The 24,645-nt window shown below is 36.9% G+C and overlaps 1 protein-coding gene across 1 annotated transcript in view; it reads right to left on the minus strand.

Moving 5' to 3' along the window:
• Positions 1-24,645, minus strand: part of SRBD1 (S1 RNA binding domain 1) — a 178,967-nt gene that overhangs the window by 21,520 nt on the left and 132,802 nt on the right. Inside the window, 4 exon segments of the mRNA XM_006185764.3 lie at positions 1,676-1,743; positions 1,745-1,856; positions 2,572-2,748; positions 4,008-4,114. Coding sequence (XP_006185826.2) covers positions 1,676-1,743; positions 1,745-1,856; positions 2,572-2,748; positions 4,008-4,114 — 464 coding nt within the window.

Consider the following 24,645-nt stretch of genomic DNA (forward strand, 5'->3'; position numbering starts at 1 on the left):
CATTGTTGGTGGAAGTATAAAATGATACAACTACACTGGAGTGTAGTCTAGAAGTTTCCAAGAAAACTAAACATTCACCTGCCTTATGACTTAAGTATTTTCCCAAGAAGAATGAAAACAAATGCCAGCAAAAACAAAAAGTTATACAAGAGTGTTCACAGCAGCTTTACTCACAATAGCCCAAAACTGGAATAGCCAAAAAACCCCCTAGAAATAGGCAAATTTCCTTCAATAAACTGTGGTATAGTCATACAATAGAGTATTAGTCAGCAATAAAAAGGAACCAGCTACTTATCTATGTTACAACATGGATTAAAAATCTCTAAACACGTTGAAAGAAGCTTTATGCAAAACAGTACAACCATATGGTATCATTTATATGAAGTTCAAGAAGAGGCAAACTAATCTTTGGTTGAAAAAATCAGAACATGTGGTTAGCTCTGGGAGGCTGGGGCAGGGATTGTCTGGGAAGGGGTACACAGGAACATTTTAGGATGCTGGCAATGTTTTTGTCTTGACTGGGGTTTGGGTTACACAGATGTAGGTCCTTACTTGCCAAAATTCTGCTAATGTACACTTAAAATTTAAATGTCTGAATTTTACCTCAAGAGAAAAAAAATTAAGAATTACTCAGTTCTAGTTAATGATACACATGCTGAAATATTAGCTGAAAGTGTATTGCTACCTGCAATTTTCTTTGAAATCTATATAAAAAAGAAATGGACTAATGGACAAATAGATGGATAGACAAATGGAAAAACAGGCAATGCAAAATGTTAATGATAAAATCTAGGTGTAGGTATATAGGAATTCATTGTAAAACTTCCTTTTCAACTTTTCTCTATGTTCATAATAAAATGTTGGGAGAAAAACAGATATCACTGTTTTGATGCTGATAGAGTATTTTTTTTTCTATTTTCTAAGTTCTCTATACTGTGCTATAGTCTTTATAATCTCAAACATTTAAAAATAAATTACATTTATTAAATTATCAAATACAAATTATTTTAAAACAAAAAATCTCACTTGAGATTCAATGAAAATTAAGTCATGATTTTTAAACCTATTGTCATTTAATTCACTGAATGCTTTAAAATAATTAGTTATGTAGAAAGCTTTTGAACTAAACATTTTTGAACTAATCAAATGTGGTATTAAAGTTTTTTCTTTTAATGTCTTGCATTAAACTTTCCCTTGTACTCAAAACCCCTCCCCCTATATCATTCTGTGTTAATGTATGTTCATTAAAAGTACATCATTCCTTAGACTCTGTAATAATAAAGCAGGAGCAATATTTCTTAAGAAATCTGAGAGTTGGCTGTTTACTAAAGGGCTTTATCTTTAGATAAGCACAAGCTTTAAGCCAGGTGCTAGTCATTTGTGTCTTATTAATTTCCAAAACAAACAGAGGAGAGTGCCATGCAATTTCCATTACACACACTTCACCATTAGGACCACGGTTTATTAGCTTGACACTATTCCAGGAATAATGGTTTCATTCCTCACTGAAATAAAATAATGTGCCACATAATTCAGCAATGCGGAACTTCCGAAAAATGTTGTCATGTTAAACATGCTCATATTTTTAAAGTCTTCCTTATGCCAAAACAAAGGCCATTTGCTGTAAAAAACTCACTCTGGGCGCAGAGAATTCTCCCTTGGGCCTCAGACTTACCTCATCGCTATGTCATAGGATTCCGGGTGAATACAAGTTTGGTCCAAAGGATTTGGCTTCAGTACAAGCACTCACTGCAGTTCTGCTCCTCTTCTTGCCTTGCTTCTCAGTTGTGACCTCAACACCTGCTGAAGATGTCACAGCAACTCCCTGAATTTCGCCTGCAGATTCAGTTTGCTGACTACTGTCAAATTCAAAACAGCAGAGGGAGTTGGGAGTAGGCAGAAAACAATCTTTAGTTAAAAATGTGCTTATTTCTCTGCCATACAAATATACACAAACAGCAACCAGATTCTGACCATTCACATCACAGAAATTACCACTTATTTGTTTAAACACTTTAATAGGGTTTATTTGTTTAAACATTGTTAACAGGGTTTTCTATTGAGAGCCAAAACCACTCTCAACTGATTCTGCCTGTATAATTGGCATTCTAGGAGAGAACAGAGAAAGATGGAGGGATATAAATTAAATAAGGAGAAGAAGGCAATTTATCAGAGCTGAAGTAAAACACAAGTTCTCAGAAGAACCTACTGAGTATAAAATAGAATGGATGGGAAAAGAATGACTGGAAAAAGACTCATATTTGATATATCCTGGGGAAACTTTAGAATACAATTTTAAAAATCAAGAGAGGAAAATAAAGCAGATTACTTTGAAAGGAACTAGAATCAGACTGGCATCAGTTTCTCACTGACAAACATCAGAGGCCAGAACACAGTGGAACAGTATTTTAAAAATCTGAGAGAAAACGATTTTGAATCTAGACTCATCTCGTATTGAACAAAGGAACGATCAAATAGAGAGCTAGGATTTAAGCCAGTGAGTGGGACAGGTAACAGTAAGAGAGGTAGGTGGTTGATAATAGAACAAAAGATGTACACTTGAATAACGACCTGCAAAATGTTCGAATATAATCCTGGTTGACTCTGATGAAACCAGCACACTGCTGGAAAGATTTTGGACCCAGCCCTTTTACTTTCTTCAGCTGTTCTCGGTTGATGAAGGGACCGTTTTTCTCTCGCCATTCAATAATACTTTTGGCTCGGTTGGCATTGAGTCCAGCAATATGCCTAAAAAAATAAACAAAATGAGTAATGCGGCCAATGTAATTGTTCTAAGAGTACTGAAAGATCTCATCTGAAAAGAGAATGATATAAAACACTTGCATCATAAAAACAATTCCAATTACACATTTCATATGGCTCTAAGTTAATCAAAGGGGGTTAAATAAAAAAGACAAAGAGGAAAGAGTTGTCCAAGAGGAGAGAAGGACAACAGAAAGCAAAATAGTGACAAAACCAGTAGCTGTCACAAAGATGCTGGTAAGCTGGTTAACACGGGTGTGAGAAAAAAACCCAAAAAACACTATTCCTCATAGTATTTCTACATTATCCACATTCCTTGTATTTCTGAATCAAGTATTAATTCTGCCTATTCCTGGTTAGCTCACAAAGTGAGTTAGCAGCAGAAGTTACAACAGCTGCAGCTGCAGTGTACTACCCTGTTTTTTTTTGATCAGCCTGTTCTCATTAGTAAAGGCTTGAACTACAGACAGGTACTTATCCATGATGATGTAAAAACTATATTATTAGGTAGTTGGCTTGGTGTCAGAGAATCTTAATTCTATTATAGAACTCCATATATGGAATTATGGAATGTTTGTATCTATGGTAGAAAAGCAACACTTTAAAATGTAAGGGGTATTTCCTGCTATTCCAATTTCAAAGCAAAAAGACCCAGATTTTTTCCAGAGGTCCAGAATTTCATGCTGCGTCAGCAGACTTGTATAATAAATGCAAGACTAGGATCAAAAAAGCAGCTCTTCTATAACCACAGGAAAAAAAGACAGAGTATATAAGATGTGATTATACTACAATGAAGATTTTGATATGTGACTTGTGGAATCAAGGTAAAAATATGGTAACCATACCTTGAACCCTCAGAATTTATCTTTTGGAGATTGTCAGCTTTGAAAGATGTAAGTAACAGACTGAACCAGTGAAAAATATCTACTCTCATGTGGTGGGAAACAGCTCTTTTCCATGTTAACCTTATTTAAATTCTATTAGTGACACTAATGCACTCAATAGTTACCATATGCTCTTCACTTCAGATTTCCAGTATTAAAAATGATAATGTGAATTGTTACAATTCTTTTCTTAAATGATGTCTTCCCCTCTGACTGATTACCTAAAGCAATGTACGAACTCACAGATTTTCTACACCTGACAACTTTATACATGTGTCCCCTTGTTCTGGCTGAGTTTGAACTGGACAGCTAGTAAAACTCAAGATTCTGTGATCTTCAGCCACAGACTTCTTGTCTCACCTTAACAAAACTTCTGAACAGATGTTAATATCCACTCCCACAAAGCTGACACATTCTTCTACAACACTGTCCAATGTTGCCTTGAGTAGAGTCTGAGATACATCGTGCTGAAAAGACCAAGATCAAGCATCAATCAACAGTAAAGAACAAGCAGTTCTTGGACTGTTCCATTACTTTGCCTACGTTACTGGCAGCCGGCTGAGACACAGCAAAGGAAATTTCTTCATTTCTCTTAAACAGTTTGTTAGCTGATGTAATTGAGCTGAACTTAAAGAATCTGTTTCCTTACTCTCCAAATTACTCACACACCTGACCTGAATATAACAGCACCAGTACTTTTCCCTTTTCTGAAATTCTGCCAGAGTAATGGTTCTCAAACTTTAGCCTGCCATCAAAATCACCTACAGGGTTTGTTAAAACACACGATGCTGGGCCCCACATCCAGTCTTTAATTCAGTAGGTCTGGGGCAGGGTCTGAAAATTTGCATTCTAACAAGCTCCCAGGTCACGTACGCTGCTGCTGCTGCTTCTGGGAGTACACTTTGAGCCATACAGGTCACTATTATTCATGCACTGCCTTGAAGTCTTATTTTTCTTCACTTGCATATGTATTGTGTCTCTTAGTTGTCCTTAAGAGAAGAAAGCGAATTATTATAGGAAGCAGTACGTTAATACTCAGTAAGTTTGACAGTAAATCAGACTCTCATATTTCATCAAATCGAAGATACTATTGCTTATAAAACGCAACATTATTTTATATACCACTAAGAAAGAAGATAGGTACTACAATTAAACCGTAACACAGTGATTTCTTATTACCTAGGATTTTTTAAATATTAAAAGAGCTATTTTAGACTAATTAAGAAAGCTTCAAAATCATGTGTCATGAATAGATAAAAAGGAAATATAAGCAATCTAAACTGGTTAAGGTATTCCTAAAATTTCTTCACGCTAAGCATTCAACTTTCCTGAATCATTTTTTAAAGTCAGAGCCATAGAAGTCCAAGCATTTCCACCCATTTTGTCTTTTATGTTACCAGGAGCCTAGGTAATGTGGCATTTCTTAAAATAGTAATACTCTATAGTTTCTGAGATTTTCTTTCAAGCTTCAGATGTTTATTCTGAAGTCCTATCTTAATCTCAGTACAAGAGATTTTGGACAGCAACAGAACTATCTTTCCTTAAAGGTCCCTTACTGACTAAAACAGAAGAGTTTGCAGTTCAGTCATGTCTCCAGGAGTAACAATCAAATTCATACAGACGATACACCATGACTTGCCATAGGGCCAACAGCTACTATAGGACACCATTAACTGTAGGATGCATCCTGATAGCAGAGGTGTTAAAACGTGACAAAATGTGCAGTCTCAGAACTGATGAAACACATTATCTGAAAGTAAATATTTGTTGGCTAACTGAAGCCAGACTACCACAATGAATAGTTCAAAACACTTGATGTTACTCATAATTCTAAAATTAAGGATCCTATAGTTGTTGTTCCCAGATATGAAGCTGCGGGTCAGCATTCCTCTCCTCTCCATATTTCTCAAGGAAACAAGGATAGGTTTGATAACCTTAAAACTCTTAGGAAGACAATACAGTAAACAGAGTCCTCAGGTATTGTGATTACATTATTATCATTTAATAATGGCAGACGTTTTTGCTCTGGAAGACTGAAGGGTGTAGGAATATTTATGTTTTTCAGAGATAACTTAGTTGGTAACTACTCAGGCCACAGCTTAAAAATACAGACATAATTATAAAAATCTAATACGTAAACATAATCATGAGAAAGATCATAAAGGAAAACCTAAGACCTCGCTGAGAACTTGAATACTCGTGAGCCACAGCTTTTGAGGAGCTGGACAGGGCTTTTCTTTGAGTAGATGAGAATCAGCAGAATGAAAAGAGGACTTTAAAAAATGAGAGGGTAGGAGATGGATGACAATATAGAGGCAAGCACAATGAAAGCAGCAGGAAAAAAATATTTGAAGAAAGAGACAAAACTTTAAACAAACATGAAAAACTAAGAGTAATAGTTGGGAGTTGCTAGAAAAAAATGTAAACAACTCCACATACTTCAAAACATACCAGATGCTAGGATATCTAAATGAGTAGCAGTCCCTGTAGCAGACACTCTTGGTTGCCTGTCCTACCTCTAGTCTCCAACTTCCTTTTCCTCCTTCCAAACAGAAGTCTGAGTGTGTATCATGCATCTACCCCACCCCTATAGGGCCATATGCTTTGGGGAATCTGGCCTCGTCTCCAGCAGATGATAATGACTGGTTAAAACTCGTGGCTTTCAAACTGAGGGTTGTGACCAATTAGTGGGTCACAAAGTTAATTTAGTGGCTTGCCACCCAGCATAAAAAAATTTTAAAAAGGAATAGAATAAACCACATCAAGCATATTGCACATACTCTTATGGACTAAACAGTGTAATAAATAATTCAGCCAGTTGAGACTATCATGTGAGAAGAATACATAAATTGGCCAGAACCTATGTTTTGTTCACTGCTGTCTCATTTGATCTTTTGATAAATGATGGTCACTTTGACCACTGATTGATGGAGAGGTTAAAGAGTAACTTCACAGAGTTATGAAGCAAAGTATTTTAAAAAGTTTGAGAAGTTTATCATCTATTGGCAAAGTGCTCATTCTTTCAGCCTTTCAAGGTTTAGTTACAAACCTTCAGTGTATTTTTTCAGAAAGGATGTTATTGAGTATAACTTTTTTTGAATTATCAGCAATTGTAATATTTAAACTGAGTTAGTACAAGTTGTCTTTAAAGTGAATCTTTTAAACATTGAAGAAAAAAAAAGAATAATGAAGCAAGCTCAACTCCCAGATTTGGAAGTGTTAATAGTGACAAAATTGAGAGAAAGTGTTGATCCAGTCACAGCAATCTTTGACTTGATTTGAACCACATTTTAAATAGGATAAAAACAAACTTGATTTAAAAAATGATTTTACAAATACACAAAGCAATAAAAATGATAGACTCCAGATGTACTGCTGTTAATAATGTTTTTATAAATGACAGTTTAAAACCTTCAAAACAAAAAACTAAACAAAACATTTGGAATATCCCTATTAGAATGGCTAAAATAAAAAAAGATGAAAAATACCAAGTATTGATAAGGATGTGAAGCAACTGGAATGCTCAAAATATCATCATGATAAATGCATGTTAGGTCAGATATGTAAGGCAAGGCAGTTTTATGGGGGATTTATTTTGTATGGTCTAAGTATAACTTCACAAAAACTGAATCATATATGCACACAATATAAAAATGCATTATTGTTCAATATAAATTAATCTAGATAAACTGCACAGGAATAAGAAATGAAAATTCCTAGAAACACAGAAATTGCCAAAACTGACTCAAGAAGAACTAAGAAAATCTGAACAGACCTATAACCAGCAAAGAGATTCAATCAGTAATCAAAACTCTCCCAACAAAGAAAAGTCTAGGACTGAATATTTTCATTAATGAATTCTACCAAACAGTTAAATAATTAATACTAATTCTTCTCTAACTCTTCCAGAAAATACAAGGGAACACTTCTTAACTCTTTCCATGAGCTCAGTATTACCCTGATATCAAAGCCAAACAAAGACACCAACCGAAAGCTACAGACCAATATTCCTTATGAATATACATGCAAAAATCCTGAACAACACACTAACAAACCAAATCCAACAACATATTAAAAGGATTAAACGCCATGACATTCATATCATACATTCAGTGGATGTGAACTCAAGAACTAGATGCATATTTTTTCAGTTGAAAAACAATTTCTCTTGGTATTTTAAAACTTTTAATTTTGAAATAACCTCAAATTTAGAAAAACCTTGTAGGAGTAACATAAAGAATTTCCTTATAACCTTCCTTCAAATAAATACCTCGGTGTATTTTTCCAAATAACAAGGACATTGTATTACATACCACTGTATGACAAATAAAATCAGGCAAGTTATCATCGGTATAATATTATCTAATGCATAGGCTGGACTCAAATTTCATCAATTGTCCCAATTCTACTTTACAGCATTTTCTCCCCAGTCCAGAATTCAATCCAGGGTCATATACTGCATTTACTTGTCTTACTTTTTTTATACTCTGTGCTAGGCAGCTTCCAAGATGATTCCCAATTATCCCCAACTCTTGGTATTCATTTACTTGTGTATTCTGTCTCCTTGAGTCCAGAATTCATTGCTATTTCTTGTCTGTATCAATTATTACTATAATTATTTTATAATCACAATAACCTATTTGTGTGAAAAAGCATTTTCAATTTCATCTCAATCAAAATTTAAAAGAGGCTCCATAGTGTACAATATAAACTCACTGTCCTCAGGTGTTCTGGACTGGGACGAATTCAGTAACAGCTTATACTATATATTAAATTAAATCTTTCTGAATTTCTGTATTTGAGGGTTAAAAATCCTTATGTTTAAATATAGATAAAACTTTATCATAGGGTAGTAAGGTAAGTATTATATTGAAAAGATTTTATTTTGAATTATGTTTAACTGTATAGAGAGAGACATACACAAATACATGTATGATGAGTATCTTGGTTGTGGTATAAAATGTACTTCCTACTATGTGTTATAATCAAAAGGTATGAAAAACAATGGTCTAAGCCAATCATAGTGGACCCACTCCATTCATTTAATTGTGGGAAATTTAATGTAAAGGTAAATCTGATGGGACCTTCAGAAAGAGACTTCACCACTCTTAAACAATGACTCTCATGAAGAGTTGGTCTTTTCATTCAAGTATGACTCCTGCACCCGGAGCAAGTGTTGTATCCCGTGACCGGGATCAGCTTGGGGACGAAGCTGACTCACTGAGTATGGCAGGTGGCATACTTGGGAAGACTGGTTCTTCCTGATACTCCTGAAATCCTGTATTAACCAGTTCCAGACTCACCCCTCCTCTGACCCTCTTGTTATGAAATTTCCTTATTGTTTAATAAAGAATAATTAATTCGCTTGTTGTTCAAGCCACTTGGAGTTGAGATCTCAGTTTTTCTAACTGAAGCAGTCATTTTATTTAGGCGCTTCAAGTCTAGGGGGAAGACTAAGCAACCAAACAGCTAATAATAACCGTACTACAGAAAACCTTGAGATTTTACTGTCAGGCATTGCTGTAGGCTTTTTATAGTATGATCTAGTTTAATCCTCACAACAATTATATGAAATGTGCATATGATTTCATGCATCTTTATACATAAGAATTTACTCAGGAAATAGCAAGACGTGCAAAGGTATGTGCCTGCGTGTGCGCGCGCGCGCGTGTGTGTGTGTGTGTGTGTGTGTGTGTGTGTAAAATCTAAAAATTCCCCCAGAGGGTACTGATACAAACAAATTATGGAACAGCCACAGCATGAACTATTATGAAGTCATTAAAAAGCATAAGGCAGAACAGCTATTTTACCAAAATGGTCTATAAGAAAAAAGGTCCAAGATAACAACATATTGAATTGAAATACTTTTTAATTCCTCTAGCAGCTAGATTCATGTAAGAAAAATTTCTGCAGGGACTGCTGTCATCCATAATCCTGGATTTTGCCTATGTTCTTCCCCAGCTTTTTGCTTAGGAAAGTACTCTATTTGCTTAAAGAGTAACATTATTTTCTAAAAGTAAAAATCATGTATGTTAAGGGGAGGGAATATTGAATAAAGTTCCATATTGTCCTCATAATAATGTCTTTGACACTAAAGCAGCATTGATTTTGTCATTCTAAAAACATTTTCTAAGCAACTACTATGTACCAGACACTGCGCTAATTGTGCTAGGTGTTTAAAGTCCAGGAAAAAGCGTATGAATTCCATGTCTTCCAGAAGTTCAGTTTATATTAGCGGAAAGCTGAGACGTGAAACACCAGTCTACTGGCAGTCATGAGAATAAGAGGCAAGAGGACCCCAGGGCTGGTCAAGGACTTGATGCCAGAAAGGATGAATTATTCTATTTTTTAAAAGTTAACTAAACTCTGAATTTTAGGGCAAGTAATTTGAGTTTTATCAATAGTCTTTCAAAGTCAAGAAAATATTGTTTGGGCATTGGATTTTTACTTAAAATTTATGAAAACTTTAAAAAGGAATATAAGCAGTCATTTATGCTAGTCAGCTTTTTTGAGGTCAGAATCCACATTTTTATTATTGCTCTACCACAAATTTCTAAAGAACTGCTGATCCAAACTGCTCCTTTTTTTGGTCCTAAGCAATAAAATTATCTTACAATTATTTTAAAAAATCCTTCTAGATGAAACATTGGCTGTGGATTACAGCAATGAAATTTCACTTTGCATATTCCATATAAACTTTAAGTTTATTCCCAAGTGGTTTTCTGATGCAACATTCTTGAGTATTTTCTTTTGCAATTATCACTCACTAATGTCCCTTCTTGTCTCCTACTGTTGCCCAAAATATAAATTGTAGTTAGAAACTAAAGATGCAAAAAAGCTTTACAGGGAAAATCTAGTCTATTTCAAATAAGGGAAGTTTATTTCCTCATCTCACATCTACTTTTCTTTGACTGACATGTGACAGTTTAAAAGACTCATCCAGGGATGTGTGGGTTGAATGACCCATGAAAAGACAGAAATGACAGGAGAATGGAAAACATTTGAGAAAACAGAATATGTGTGCTTAAGAGTAGCTCCTCCTCCAATTCTTCAAATCAGTATACAAGAGGTCTTCATACACTCCCTTTAAAGACTAAAACAACATTTGGCACCATAGAAATATTGCATTTAACGTTTTAAAAACCTATGTATTCTAGCTCTACTGGATCATAGATATTTACATGTAATGGACAAGTATTCTTGAAATAGACTTTAAAAATATTTCTTCATTAACCATATTTTTTTAAAAACAAATACTTTTAACACTAGCAGAACATTTTTGTTTTTTAGATGAATAAACTATAGGTACAATGAACAACTCACTGTGCCTATGGGGCTCTGGGATTAAGATGGCAAAGGGCGTTTCAGGCCTAGAGGTGATTTTCCAGATCTGGAAACAGACTAAAGTATGGCCAGTGTTCATAACAGGGGGAAAAAAACAACACAAGAAGAGATTTTCTTTGTAAATCCTCCTCCTCTGATAAAGCATATGAAAGTTATGCTGAAAATTCTTTTACTGCTAACTCAGTTTTTAGGCTTCCAGTTTAGAAGAACTTATACACCAGAGTACTTTTCCCACCACGAACAACGATAAAACTGAGTGAAACGTATTTGGCAACTAATTTTAGATGTTAGACAACAGGTAGAGCAGGACTATGAATCTGCAGACCGGGAACTACGTAGGTTCAGCCCCACAATTGCCCACAATCTCTGTCTGAGGAGACTTTCCAGACTGCGGCACAGGGGGGTGGCAGAGGAGAGGCTAGAGCTCGAGACTGCTGAAATGATTGGACTTTTAAGAGTAGGATACCAGAGAGAATGAAGCTTTGAAGAGCAGAACTCCAGAAAATTGTATGAGACCCCTAAAGTATTTAGCAAAATATTAAACTGCATATACCCAGGATGCCAGGATAAGACTCTACAGACCAGGCAAAAATCAGCTGCCTGGGAGTTTGGGGCTATACAGAGATTCCTGTGATTGCAGAGCTGGGAGATACAAGATGTCCTACCAGTCACACTGGGGAGACCTCACACAACACCCAGATAAATGGCCAGGTCTTAGAAGTGGGGCTATTCTAGTCCTAGAGAAAGGGCTAGTCTACACCCATCCTAATAAACTTTATAAAATAATCCTTTCCAGACTGGTTCAGTGGTGTGTTCTACCAAACACTTAAGAAGAAATCATACCAATTCTCTACAATCTCTTACAGAAGAGATTAATGCAAACATTAAGACTACAAAGACTAACATAGCTATACTAATATCAGACAAAAAGACTTCAACATAAGGGGTAATTACCAGAGAAATGTAATTTACCTAATTACAAAGCTTTAAAACACTTGCAGCAATTCAAATACTAAATGTTTATTTAAGGGAAAATTTGATAATATGGCCCCCCAAACCTTGTATAAGAATGTCTCTAGAATTTTTATTCATTAATAGTCAAAAACTAGGAACAGCTTAGGTGTCCATCAATAGGAGAATGGATTATGTATTATGAAATGTATCATGTATTGAAAATGTATTATGCTCATACAATGGAATACTATTCTGCAACAAAAAAGAACAAATGCTGATACATGTAAAAACACGGATGAACTGAAAGAACTTGAGTGCAATGGAATACAAATTGTACGCTGTCTTCTATGTAAAATTCTAGAACAGACAAAACTAATGTATGGTGAAAAAAACATAAGAGTGCTCTATGTGTCAAGAGACAGGAGTGAACTTTCTGGGATGATAGAAATGTTCTACATCTTCATAGACGTGGGTTATGCATTTGTCAAAACTCATTGCAGTGTACCAGTTTGCCCTTTCCAGTATGTAAATTATACCTTAAAACAACTGTAAATAAACAAAAATCCAACCTAAGTTCCTGAACTGTTAGACCACATAATCATTTTAGGAGGGATCAGTCAGATGATTGATAATCATTTTACAAACTATGGACTTCTTTCAGAATTCATAACTCTAGAGCAGGTATCTGGGGTACAAACTATGACCACTCCTGATTTTTGTTCTTTAGAATCTGATAGTAGATATCCTCCCCAGATGTCTCACCTCCTGAACCCAAAAGGTAATTCTTTTCTATATACAGTCATTTTCAAAGCCAGAATCCTTCTCCGAATAGCTTCAGTAGGCCACATGGGAACTAAGTGAAAAAAACTGTTCTAGTTAAGCTGCCTGTTTCATTCTCATTCCGTAATTATTAACATAAGATACTGATTCTGCCTTTAAAAAGTTTTCCATGATGATTAAAATTTAAATGAAATGTGTAACTTCTTTATGAATCACAAAGCTAAAAAGTGAGCCTTTCATATGCTATCATAATAGCCCAGTGTTTAAATTCTAATCTACTCAGGCTTTCACTCTGTCTTCTAGTAGGTGCTCCTATGTCCCCTAGTGGATACAGGTTGACACGGAAGAAAGACAGGGGCAATACTGGCTAAGTGAAGGTCCATAAATCCTCAATGTCTGCACTGCCCACATAACCTTTCCAAACCAATGCCTCACACCATCTAATTTACTGTAGACAAAGAAAAACATTAACACATCTAACCTAGACCACACCTATCTGTTCCCATGTGTGGTCAAGTACAGGGCCTGCACTAAAACATAATCCTGGCTTATGACATATGCATGAACCAATGCATACCAATTAGCTAGACATTGTGACCTGACATAATACAAAGGAGTCAGCATTTCCACTGTAAAACTCTATTTTGAGATTTATAGTTTAGCCATAAACATGGACTTCAGAAAAATTTAGGGTGCAAAGATTAGCCACAAGAGAGAAGTTTCCTTTCTAATAAATTAAAATATAGTGTGTAGAAAATCTGATCTGAAACTATTGTTTGTGTGGTGTGTATACACGAGAGGGAGAGAGATCCTTGCGCACAGAAATTTTGACAGCCTAATGTTTAAATGTTTAATGTTTAGGGGTTAGGGGTTAGGGATAAAAAAGGGTACTAAGCAAAATAATAAAAAGTTTTTTCCACCCAAGATTGTAGAAATTAGGTTCCTTGTTAATATTTCCAACAGTAAGTTCTAAAGATATATTTTCTTTCCCCAAATACACATACATAAAGTCATATGAGGCCACACACGCAGCTAGATATGAATTGGCTCCCAGTCCATTAATATTATAGACAGTAAATTTTCCCAATTACACTTGAGCTTGACACCACCAGCACAGGAGTCACATCAACGTGTTTCCGTGGGACTCGAATGTTAATATGGTAATGAAGGTTCCCTTTTGTTTGCAAGTCCCCCACCTCTACATGACTGTGGCAGCAGAGAGCCCAGGAGTGCCACAGGATCTGAAATGTTCCCTCCATACCTAGCCTCCTGCACTGGTGGGAGTGAAGACACGGATCCAAAACTCTGCCCTCACACCACTCTTATCCCCATTCCCTAATTTTATCCACAGCATTTATTAGCATCTGCTTCACACAGGTTTGTTGTGTGTGTAAGTTAATAAACATTTATGTTTTGTTCATTGCTGTATCCCAGCACACAGTAGGGGCTCAATCCTACTATTGCTTTAATGTGTATTTCCTTGAAAACTGGTTTAGTTGAGGACCTCTGTGTGTGTCTGCTGGCCATTTAGACTTTTCTCTGCATTCCCACCTCCTAACATCAAGCTCCTTAGCACATGGGAGGTGCTCAATAAATTACAACTTAATTGGATAAAGGAAAGAACACCAGGGGCAAGTTTCTAGCAGTTTTGCTTTTGGATTCTTCTTGCTGAAGTTGGGGATTTGGTGTACGAAAAAGAGTAGCCTTAAAATAAAAGGAGATACTTAAGGGCATTACAGCAGTTAAAATTTAAATTCAGATTACAGAGAAACTTTTTAAGGAGGCATCAATCAACAGCCAGCTCAGAAGATGATATTTTAAAATGAAATCTAAGATGCCCTAACATAACATATTAATACTAACCATGGCCACAGGCTCTCTCACTCCAAGCCACCAAATCCTCTGGCAAATAGTTTCTGGTAGGTTTCTAGGTCAATAAAGAGTTCCTGTTAACTCAGACCTTACTCATAGACTAATCTCTGATGCTTTTGATTAGAAAAGCTTACGTATTTATTTTCCTGGGAATTGAATTAAATTTAAGCTTCTGTCATTTTAAACATGAGTCAAAGTACAAGCACCCTGTCATACAATAAAAGAAGACCAAAGCTGAGATATTTGGACCCAGAAAGCAGAGAAATCATTAGGAAGAAAGTCCTGACTTGCCAGCTCCCAGGTCAAGACTTGTGAGATTCATTCATGGGCCACCATTTACCACAGACAGTCTCACAGTCCACATGATTAGAAGCTGATGAGGCGTCTCTAGCAGAAAGGTCGAAGAGTGTATTTTGCTACGTATCTTGATACAACAAACAGGTTTGAGGAAGAAAATACTTTTTGATATGAAAATGTTACATTCAGAAATAATCTTTTCTTTAAGGTTCAATGTAGTATAACTCATTTTCCCCAAATATCTCTATGGGTTATTGTAGAATTGGGCAAAATCAAACCCATTTGACTCATAGAGTAACTAGGCCATGGACAAGGGTTGGGTCATAAAGTTAAAGAAAATATAAATGAGAGAATTCTGAAGTTCAGAAGAGGGATACAAATGTTCCCAACTCCTCTTTACCAAGGAAAGAATTCTAGGGCATAAGAATTAAACACTGGTCATTACAGGATCAGCTATGCAAGCAAGACCAGAGTGCAAATAATTTGTCTTATTTATTCCTCAAACCACTAAGGGGAATGTTCTGTTAGAGCAAATCTCAGTTTAGAACTGACAGTTTATTTTAAATAAATTTGGGTTTTAAAGTGAATTAGCAACTTATTTCCATTTTATTAGAAAGTATTTTTTTCTCTGATATTGAGAAGAAATGGGAGGAAAAGCTGGTCTAGCCACCACCTTCTTTATGTGCCCCCCTTTTATAATGTTCTAACAGAACTTCTTTCCTTCTCTCTGAGACAGGAGTTTCTTTCGTTCAGAAGAGTAGGCTTGTAATAAGTATCCGTTGTTTTGAATGGAAAATTTCAGAGGCACCCAAAGTCCCTCATTCCAATGGGAAGAAGTGGTAAGCTTCACTCCCTTTAAAAGTCACACTGACCCAGGTTACACTTAAGAAAACTAACACTTTATCATTAATCACTGTAGCAGACAGACTCTGAGGTGACCCTGTGATCACCCACTTCCTGGTGTTCACTCCTTGTGTAATCCCTGCACCTTGAGGGTGAGCAAGACCCGTGACTTGCTTCTAAGCTATGGAATACAGCAGTGATTGGCTGTCACTCCAGTGATTAGATCACACTGAATGGGAAAGGTGGCTGTTCTGATGTCTTGATGAAATAAGCAGTCATGCTGAAGAAGCCCATGTGGCAAGGAACTGTGAGTGACCTCTAGGACCCGAAGGTGGTCTACAACCAGCAGCTGGTAAAAAGCTGGGGCTCTTGGTCACTCAGCCAGGAAATGAATTCTGCCAACGACCTGAATGAGCTTGAAAGTGGCTTGAATAGACTCAAAAGCTAGCAAATAAAAAATAAACTTTCTAATGCTTATAAGCATTCATTCATTCAATAAACATTATAAATATTTGCTGAGTGTCTGCTTTGTACCTGGCCTTATTCTAAGTAATGGAAGTAAAATTAATGGAAGTATAGCAGAAAACAGATAGATGGCACACATGATTAAATAAACAAATAAAAATTATAACTTGGGATAAATGCTATAAAGGAAATAAAGAGAGTAACATCATAGTTCAAGGAGTTAAAGGTGGCTACTTGGGTGACTGGGAATTGACTCTTTGAAGAAATATATTAAATCTAACACTTGAGGAATGAGAAAGAGCCAGCCATGCAGAGAGCCAGAAAGAATATTCTAGGCAAAAAAAAAAAAAAAAAAAGTGCAAAGGCCCTGAGGTGGGAAAAAGCTACACTGCTCATGAAACTAAAAGGACAGCAGTGTGGCCAGAACACAACGGGGATGGGGAAAAATAGTCAGAAATAAGGCTAGAGAAGCAGACAAGGATCTTATAGGTCCCAGAGAAAGGAGTAAGAATTTTATTCTAAGTATAATGAGGAGAGAGAAAGGATCTGACACACATTTTAAACAGGAAATAGGGAGTCCTGGTAAGAGACTTTTTCAGCACATCAAGAGGGAGATGATGACTGTCTGGCATCAGGTGGTTGGGGTGGAAAGAGGTAGACGGAGTTAATACTGGGGAATGATAAAGCAAAAAAGAATTAAGGATTTTAATAAAAGTGATGTTGTAATGAGAATAGGTTTGTAGCTTGACTAATTGGGTGGATGATGATGCCATTAATAGAAGTCGGGTAGGGTGAAAGAAAAACAGGTGAGCGGTTTTCATTTCAAATTTGGGGGAGGCAGAGGGGTTAGTAGAGGGAGGTCAGAAGTTCTTTCCTAGACATGTTAAGTTTGAGAAGTCTACTGGACTTCCAAATTGAAAGTTCAGGCTGGTAGGTGGATATATGGAGCTTGGAGGTCAGGGGAGAGATCTGCGGTGAAGCAATCTAAGTATACACTGTCTAGCATGCAAAAGGGAGGAAATGATAAACATTTAAAACTTTGGAAGGGAGGCCGAGTGTAGGAGAGAATCTGGCAACATGAAGGAACATAAGTAGAAATGTGCATATTGTAAACAGCTAAGTAAACAAAAACCTGAATACTATTCTTTTGCAGTTTCTATATGCACATAATTTTGAAATTCAGCATGTGAAAAATGGAGGAGGTGGTAATTACCTACTTGTTTTATAAGGAGTATTGCCTCCAGAATCCTTTTTATGTACATCTAGTAATTTTCATTGGATGAGGTGCTTAAATTAATCTTTAATGACAGGTACTCTATAAGGAAATGTCTGTGACAGGATTGAATTTTCAAGCAAGAATTTATAATTTGGTGCAGTTGTTTTTACCATGAAGGGGCAAAATACAACGTGTTACAGAGAAGCTATACTAAGCTGTCAAAGTTCTTCAAAATCCCTGTATAAGAAAACCCATTTTACAGTAATAACACCAGAAAATATTTATACAGGTACTAATAGGTATCAGGAATTTCACAATGCTAACTTAAATTTATCTTCCCAATCCCATGGTTGTTATTACTGTCACATTACTAGTATTTCCATTTTACAGAATAGGAAACAGGCATAGAGAGTTAAGTAAGTTGCCCAGTGTCACACTGCTCAGGCATAGCTGAAATGCAAAGGGTCTATCTCTTGTACTGAAGTTCTAGACACTATGTCCCCTCTGTTTCGTAAGTCAGCAGTATCACTTGACTTAGCAATGCAAATTCCAGCTCTCTTGCTTGAGTTGCAAAGAGAGCCCAGCAACTTAGTTATTTTTTTAAAGGGTGAGTTTTGTAACAATCAAGAACACGTTTTTTTTTGTTTATAAGACAATGTTTTCTGTTCATTCATTAAGGTTTACCATGACTAAAGATGTTCTGACAAAATAGATGTGCTTTTAAAATTCTGTATCACAGTGTTCTTAATACAAATCTTATGTAAATGGTGTCTATACATGAACAGAAAAAAAAAGATTTCTGAAGAAACTACATGGCAACGTGCTTTGACAGAACACTAGTCTCTTCTATTATGAAACTATAATTTACTTTCTCCTGTTCCCTTTCCCTCTAATTTTTCTATCCTTCTGTCACTCAGAATGATCCCTTGCAGCATTTCATCTGACACACTGAAAATAATTATGATTTGCCACCACACCAGCTTGGCTATGAATGACAGATGCACTTCTTTCTCAAAGGAAACTTTGAGACATTTCCACCCAGGCTGGTTCCTTCACAGCAGCAGCACAGTTAAGTACAGAGGTTAGGACATAAGAGTGCACAAGTCAGAGACAGAGGTAAAAGCATCTGTCCGTTCCACTGGTGTTCTTCCCTCTTTCTCCTGGGAAATTCTATTAGTCCTGATCAGGTTCCAATTTTGACTGTAAACAAATGTACTTTTAAAAAGGGAAAAAAGCAAAGATTTTATGATTATCACCTTCCTTTAGCTGGCAAACAGTGCAGGAGAAAAGAGTAACGCATAAAGGTCTTCCATGGGAATCTCAAAAATTTTAGGACCGGAAAAAGTTTACGAGAGATCTTATATAGTATAACTCATCAATTCACAGATGAGAAAATCTAAACACAGATAAGCTGTATCTGTTATTGTACCTTCTACCATGAAAAAAAATAACAACCTGAGTTTCCTCAGTTTGGTTTTTCTGTAGCCACATTTCAGAAGACAACACACTTTCCTATACTCAGCAAACACCTAAGGACACAAAAGAAGGCAAAGTTGAAAACTACTAATTGAAATACGGTATGATGAAGTAAAATGGTTTCCAAATGTCAGTTCATGACAAATTTTTCAGTGGTTAATAACAAAAGGGGAAAAAGAGCAATGAGAATGTTTTTCAACAATTATTCAATGTGAACAACTGTCCTTTATAATTATGACATTCCTACTATTTTGGTGCTAAAATACTCCTTTTCCTTTTCCTTTTCCTTGTCTGTGATAAGAAAAACTTGGAAGTATGTCAATTCCCCACAATCCTACTGTATTAGTTATCTACTGCTGTGTAACAAATTACCCTAAAACCTAGCAGCTTAAAGCAACAAACTTACTATCTCACACAGTTTCTAGGGTCAGGAATTGAGAAGCAGCTTAGCTGGGTAGTTCTGACTCTCAATGAGAGTCTCTCATAAGGTTGCAGTCAAAACATCAGCTGGGGCTGAAATCATCTGAAGACCTGAGTGGGTTGAGGATCTGTTTCCAAGATGGCTCACTCACATCACTGTTGGCAGAAGGCCTGAGTTCCTCATTCCTGTTGGCCAGAGGCCTCAATTCCTCTCCATGTGAGTATCTACCAGGGCTGTTCATGATGTGGAAGTTGGCTTCCCCCACAGTGAGAGATCCAAGAGAACGAAAGCATCCAAGACAGAACCATGGTTCTCGTATAACTTCATCTCAGAAGTGAGATACCATTACTTCTGCCATATTCTACTGCCACAAAGACCAGTACAACGTGGGAGGAGACCACACCAGAGTGTTAGTACCAAGAGGCAGTATTCCTGAAGACCATCTTGGAAACTGGCTATCAGAACCACAAATGTTTTGAAAAATTATTTTACTAGTGCCTGAAGTCAAAAGTATGGAAACTGTCTGTAGTAGAAGGGACATAAAAGTTAAGAGATCACTGTTCTAGCTGTAACTAAAACATTAACTGGGGATGGAGAAGCCAGCTAATTTTCTAGGCTTCAGCTTCCCTAGACAATGAGGGGGTTGGATCTGCTAGTCTCTTAGATACCTTTCAGTGCTAGCACACTGCAGTTCCATACTAGGAATGATGATGATGACGACGATGACAATGACGACAACAGCACACCTGACACCCTGCCCGAGGTCAGCAGGCAGTAAATGGTGAAGCCAAAATCTGAGCTCACGCAGCTGGGCTGCAGAGCCTACGCTATCTTACTCTAGGAAATAAATGAGAACTAAAGGTGGTGAGGAGGAATAAGCAAGTCAAACCACACCCTGCTGCCCTCCTCTCATCAACTGTAAAAAGGAGAGAATAATGTCCCACCCTCCCTATTAAGTACTTCATAAACACTAATTAACTGTTTTATTATTATTGCTTCTGATAATGTAATGTAACGGCCTACTCTAAGAAACCTGTCTTCATATCAACTTATCATACAATAATGCTTCTTGTCATGTGAGATTTCCATTGTAAAATCATCATGCTTACTGTATTGTTATGGTATCACTTCCAGATGATTTTGGTAAAGAACACTGACAGTCAGGGAAACCATCAGTGCAGCCTTAGAATGGAGGTAGGGTAGTGATCATTTTTAATCTTGGTATTTTTCTTTCCTATATTTTTCTTTCTTCTTTTTCCTAGCCTAAGAACTGCTTTTAATTTCCCAGAGAAACTTTATAATAGCTTAGTTTTCAATAAATTCTTTTTGGTCAATATATTTTTTGAGAAAAATATCAAATACTATGTAAATAAATGGACTAAAGGCCACACTATAATGGTTTAACGTTCTTTATCCTTCTCCATTAGTTAAAAAAACAATAATAATATACATATGATAACTGGCATATTCAGAATAATTTCAGTTATGTTTTTTCTAGATTTCTTCTGATTGTCCTTAGTTTCCCAAATACTAATGCTCTTTTGCACTAGAACCAGAAGCCCCTGGGGGAACTCCTTTGGTATCAGTAAGAAACAAGGAACATCCGTGACTCTGTGACTGTTCTGTGCATAGTAGAGGCAACCTTCTGGCACGAAAGCAAGGCCAGAAGTCAGTCGGAAAGAATTAAGCAGAATTTCTCAAAGACCTTGCCAGAGGACGAACATGAAAAATAGAGGGCAAAATATAATGTCGTCAAGTTTGCTCTCCATTTTAGGGACTCAAGGAAGACAAAAGGCATTGTGGAAATAGTAGACAATGTTTCTGCTGCTTTTAACTAAGACAGTAGGAAAAAGCATTTAAAATTTCAGGCATTTGAGAGTGACAACTGTCTCTCAGACAGTTGGAAAGAACTTGAAAAAAAACATTTGTTGGAATAAATGGAATGTGCCTTGGCTTCTGTGGTCAAAATTTCTGGGACTCAGCTGAAACAAGATTCTGGCTTAAGACTTATATGGTTTTCATCACCCTATAAACATTAACATTATTGATGCAGATCTGTCGCTTGAAATATTTTACCCATATCCTCCACTGCAAGGAATTTTCTTTTTACTCATTCATCTCTAGTGACAAATTTGTGGCACTTACAAATTTAAAAGGCTGTCAAAATCTAATAATGAAATCTTGGGGGGAGTCATGTGAGGGAACAGATCAGAAAGAACCAAAATTAATTTTAGAGGATTTACTGCATAGGTTAGGGGTCACAATGAGGTGAATTTCTCTTTACAATGTGAAATCTACAGAAGCAGTACCTTCCCAGAAGTAAAGGAAAAGCAGAAAAGGAATTAGTGTTAGTCAAGCGATGGCATGAAGTTAGAAACACTACAGAAACCAAAGCATAGGCAGTACAGAAAATCTCATGTTGTCAGTGACTTAAATCCATGCCCAGGTCCATGCTAATTTTAATAATGACTATTACTAAAAGTCAGCCATAATTTTCAATTGCTGATAACTTGTCTAGAAAACTTTTCCAATCTCAAGAGGGATTGAACTTAAAGGCTTGAGTTCTATAACTTTCCCCCAAGAAAGTGTAACAAAAATGGAAAGGTAGTTTTAAAAGAAACAAGGGCAGGGTTTTTTTTCTTTCCTAAGTCTCTGTGATGTACCTGCTATTAGAATTAGAGAAAGTTCAATGGTAAGGAGAACGCTTTCCTCAAGGTGTTTTGAGGAAGGAAAGGCAGAAGAAGGAAGGTGTAAGCTGGGGCATTCACACAGGGACACAGTTAAGGGGAACTTAGGAGTCGTGGTAAGTCAGGCAAACCCTCTAGGAGAGGCTCTGTCCTGGGATACATCAGAGATCGTATTGTATGAAACCTGGGGCATTAATTCAAAGTTAGCCTATAAAACAGTGGCCTTCTGAGAAAGTTAAGAGTGAACATGCCACAGACTGATTCCCAGCAGGCTCACTCTGCACAAAAGGAGTTGGCTCCCAGCATAGCGTAGCATAGCCTGCCATACCATGCTGTGCCGTGCCATGGAAAAAGTAGCCCAGTGCTTAAGGCAACCCTGATAGAAAGCCGAGGTGGCGAGTTAGGTCACTACTTTAAAACATCCCCATGGCTGGGAATGCAAGTCCTGGGCCCCCATCCTCTTTATCATACTGGAGATGGGCTGCTGGTTCCTCAACCAGAAACACTAGGTAGCATAACAAGAGTGGAGACAAAAGCTCTGCCACCCCCTGCCATGCTGAGCCCTCCAAGCCCTCTCTGTACACCTAAACTTCCCCTACTCTTTATACCTAAAATCTCATGGCATGGTCTAGAGACTGGAATCTTTTCTCAAGTTTGAGTTTTCAAGTGTGTGGTCTGGCCCATTGAAATTCTTGTGTGCGGTGTTCGAATGCAAGAGGCTGAAAGGCAACAGATGCTGCCGGAAGGCAGGTGAGCACTCTGGGCAGGTCATTAAGGCTTGCTTGCATGCACACCTGTTTTACCGGGAAAAAATGACCACAAACTGGGTGGTTCAAAAGAACAGAAGTTTGTTTTCTCACAGTTGTGGAGCAGAGAAGTCCAAAATCAAGACATTGGCAGTTGGTTCCCTCTAGAGACTCTGAGGGACAACATGCTCCAGGCCTCTTCCAGCTCCTGGGTTGCTGGCAATCTCTGGCATTCCTTGGCTTGCAGCTGTATCACTCCGCTTCCTGTCTCTACCTTCACAGGGTGTTCTGTGTGTGTGTGTTTTCTCTTCTTAACAAAAGCACCAATCATTGGATGAGGGCCCACCGTAATAAAGTATGGTCTATCTTAACTAATACCTACAAGGACTCTTTCCAAATATGGCCACATTCTGAAGTCATGGGTAGACATTAACTTTGAGGAGTACTCAACACAGTACACCTCCAAATTCACCACTAGCAGTATCCAAAATATTTATTCCACCTTTCCAGCCAAATATTTACTCTACCTTCTCTAACCAAAAGAGAAAAAAAATTGTAAGGCTCTTCACTAAAGAAACAAAAAAGGCCCCAAGGAAAAAGACTTCTGAAATGTGGCTTGTATACATTCTCCAGCTTAAGAGTAGCTACTTCCCCTCAAGAGATCATGATAAAGTAAAACCCGCTAATAAAACAAACTCTACCTGCCTACAGCAGAGCTCCACTCAGCTTTGTATTCTTACATAGGTAATAATCACCAAAGTCTCTCAAGAAACTGAAAAAGTCTCTGGCCCGAGAGATATCAAGGTAACAAACAGAAAAACAACGATCAAAACAAACGATCAAAAAAAAAAGCAGGAAAACAGAAACAGAGGGAATATCCCCTTTGGTCAGTATTCTTAAGAAAATTAAAGAAAATACTGTAGCTTAAAAAAATGAACAAAAAATAAGAACATAATACCATAAAAAGGGAATTAGAGGTCAAGAAAGTATTTTTTAGAAATTAAAACTGATTACCAAAATGAAATATTCAAAATAAAATGACTAGAAGATAAAATTGAGGGCTCTACCAGAGCAACAAAGATACAAATCGAGAGCTGAAAATTTTAGAAAAGAGAGACAGACAGGTTCCACCTAAGAGGTCCCATACCTGCCTTAATGGAATTAGAGAAAACAAAGGACAAGAAATCAAATACGTAGCACAAGATGTTTTCCCAGAGCTGAGGGTCATCTTCAGATTATAAAGGTACAAGAAGCATCCAGCCCAATGCATGGGAAAAGACAAGCACCTACACATACAAAAGAAGATGCAAAAAAACCTTCCAGAGATGTGAAAAACAGGTTATTCTGAACAGAATGAGACTCAGACCTCCTACCAATACCACCAGATGATACAAGACAATAGAATGGATATAATAAAATCTGAGAAAAAATTATTTTCAACCTAAAAGTCTACACTCAGTGAAATACAAGTGTGAGAATAAAGTATCTTTTTGACATGCACAAACTGAGAACATTTACTCCTTACACATCTCTAAACAGTCATCCATCAGTGCTAGGATTTTACCTGTTGCTTTTTCTTCTTCTCTGACTTTCCATGTGATTTTCTTCCTTTACCCATCACTTGTAAATAATTTTAAAATGGCATGTCACATTTCCTAAATGGGATTCAGATATGAGAGTTAAGTGACTTAACCCTCATGAGATTATTATACATTTTTGTTGTTGTTGTTCCATACAGAAATCAATTTCTACTCTAATCAGAATCCCCCTGGGGAGGAGGGTATAGCTTAGTGGTAGAGAGCTTGCATGAAGTCCTGGGTTCAATCTCCAGTACCTCCATTAAAATAAATAAATAAACAAACCTAATTACCACCCCACCCCCGCAAAAAAAACCCCA

Source organism: Camelus ferus, chromosome 15, assembly GCF_009834535.1.
Source record: "Camelus ferus isolate YT-003-E chromosome 15, BCGSAC_Cfer_1.0, whole genome shotgun sequence".
In the NCBI taxonomy this organism is placed as follows: domain Eukaryota; kingdom Metazoa; phylum Chordata; class Mammalia; order Artiodactyla; family Camelidae; genus Camelus; species Camelus ferus.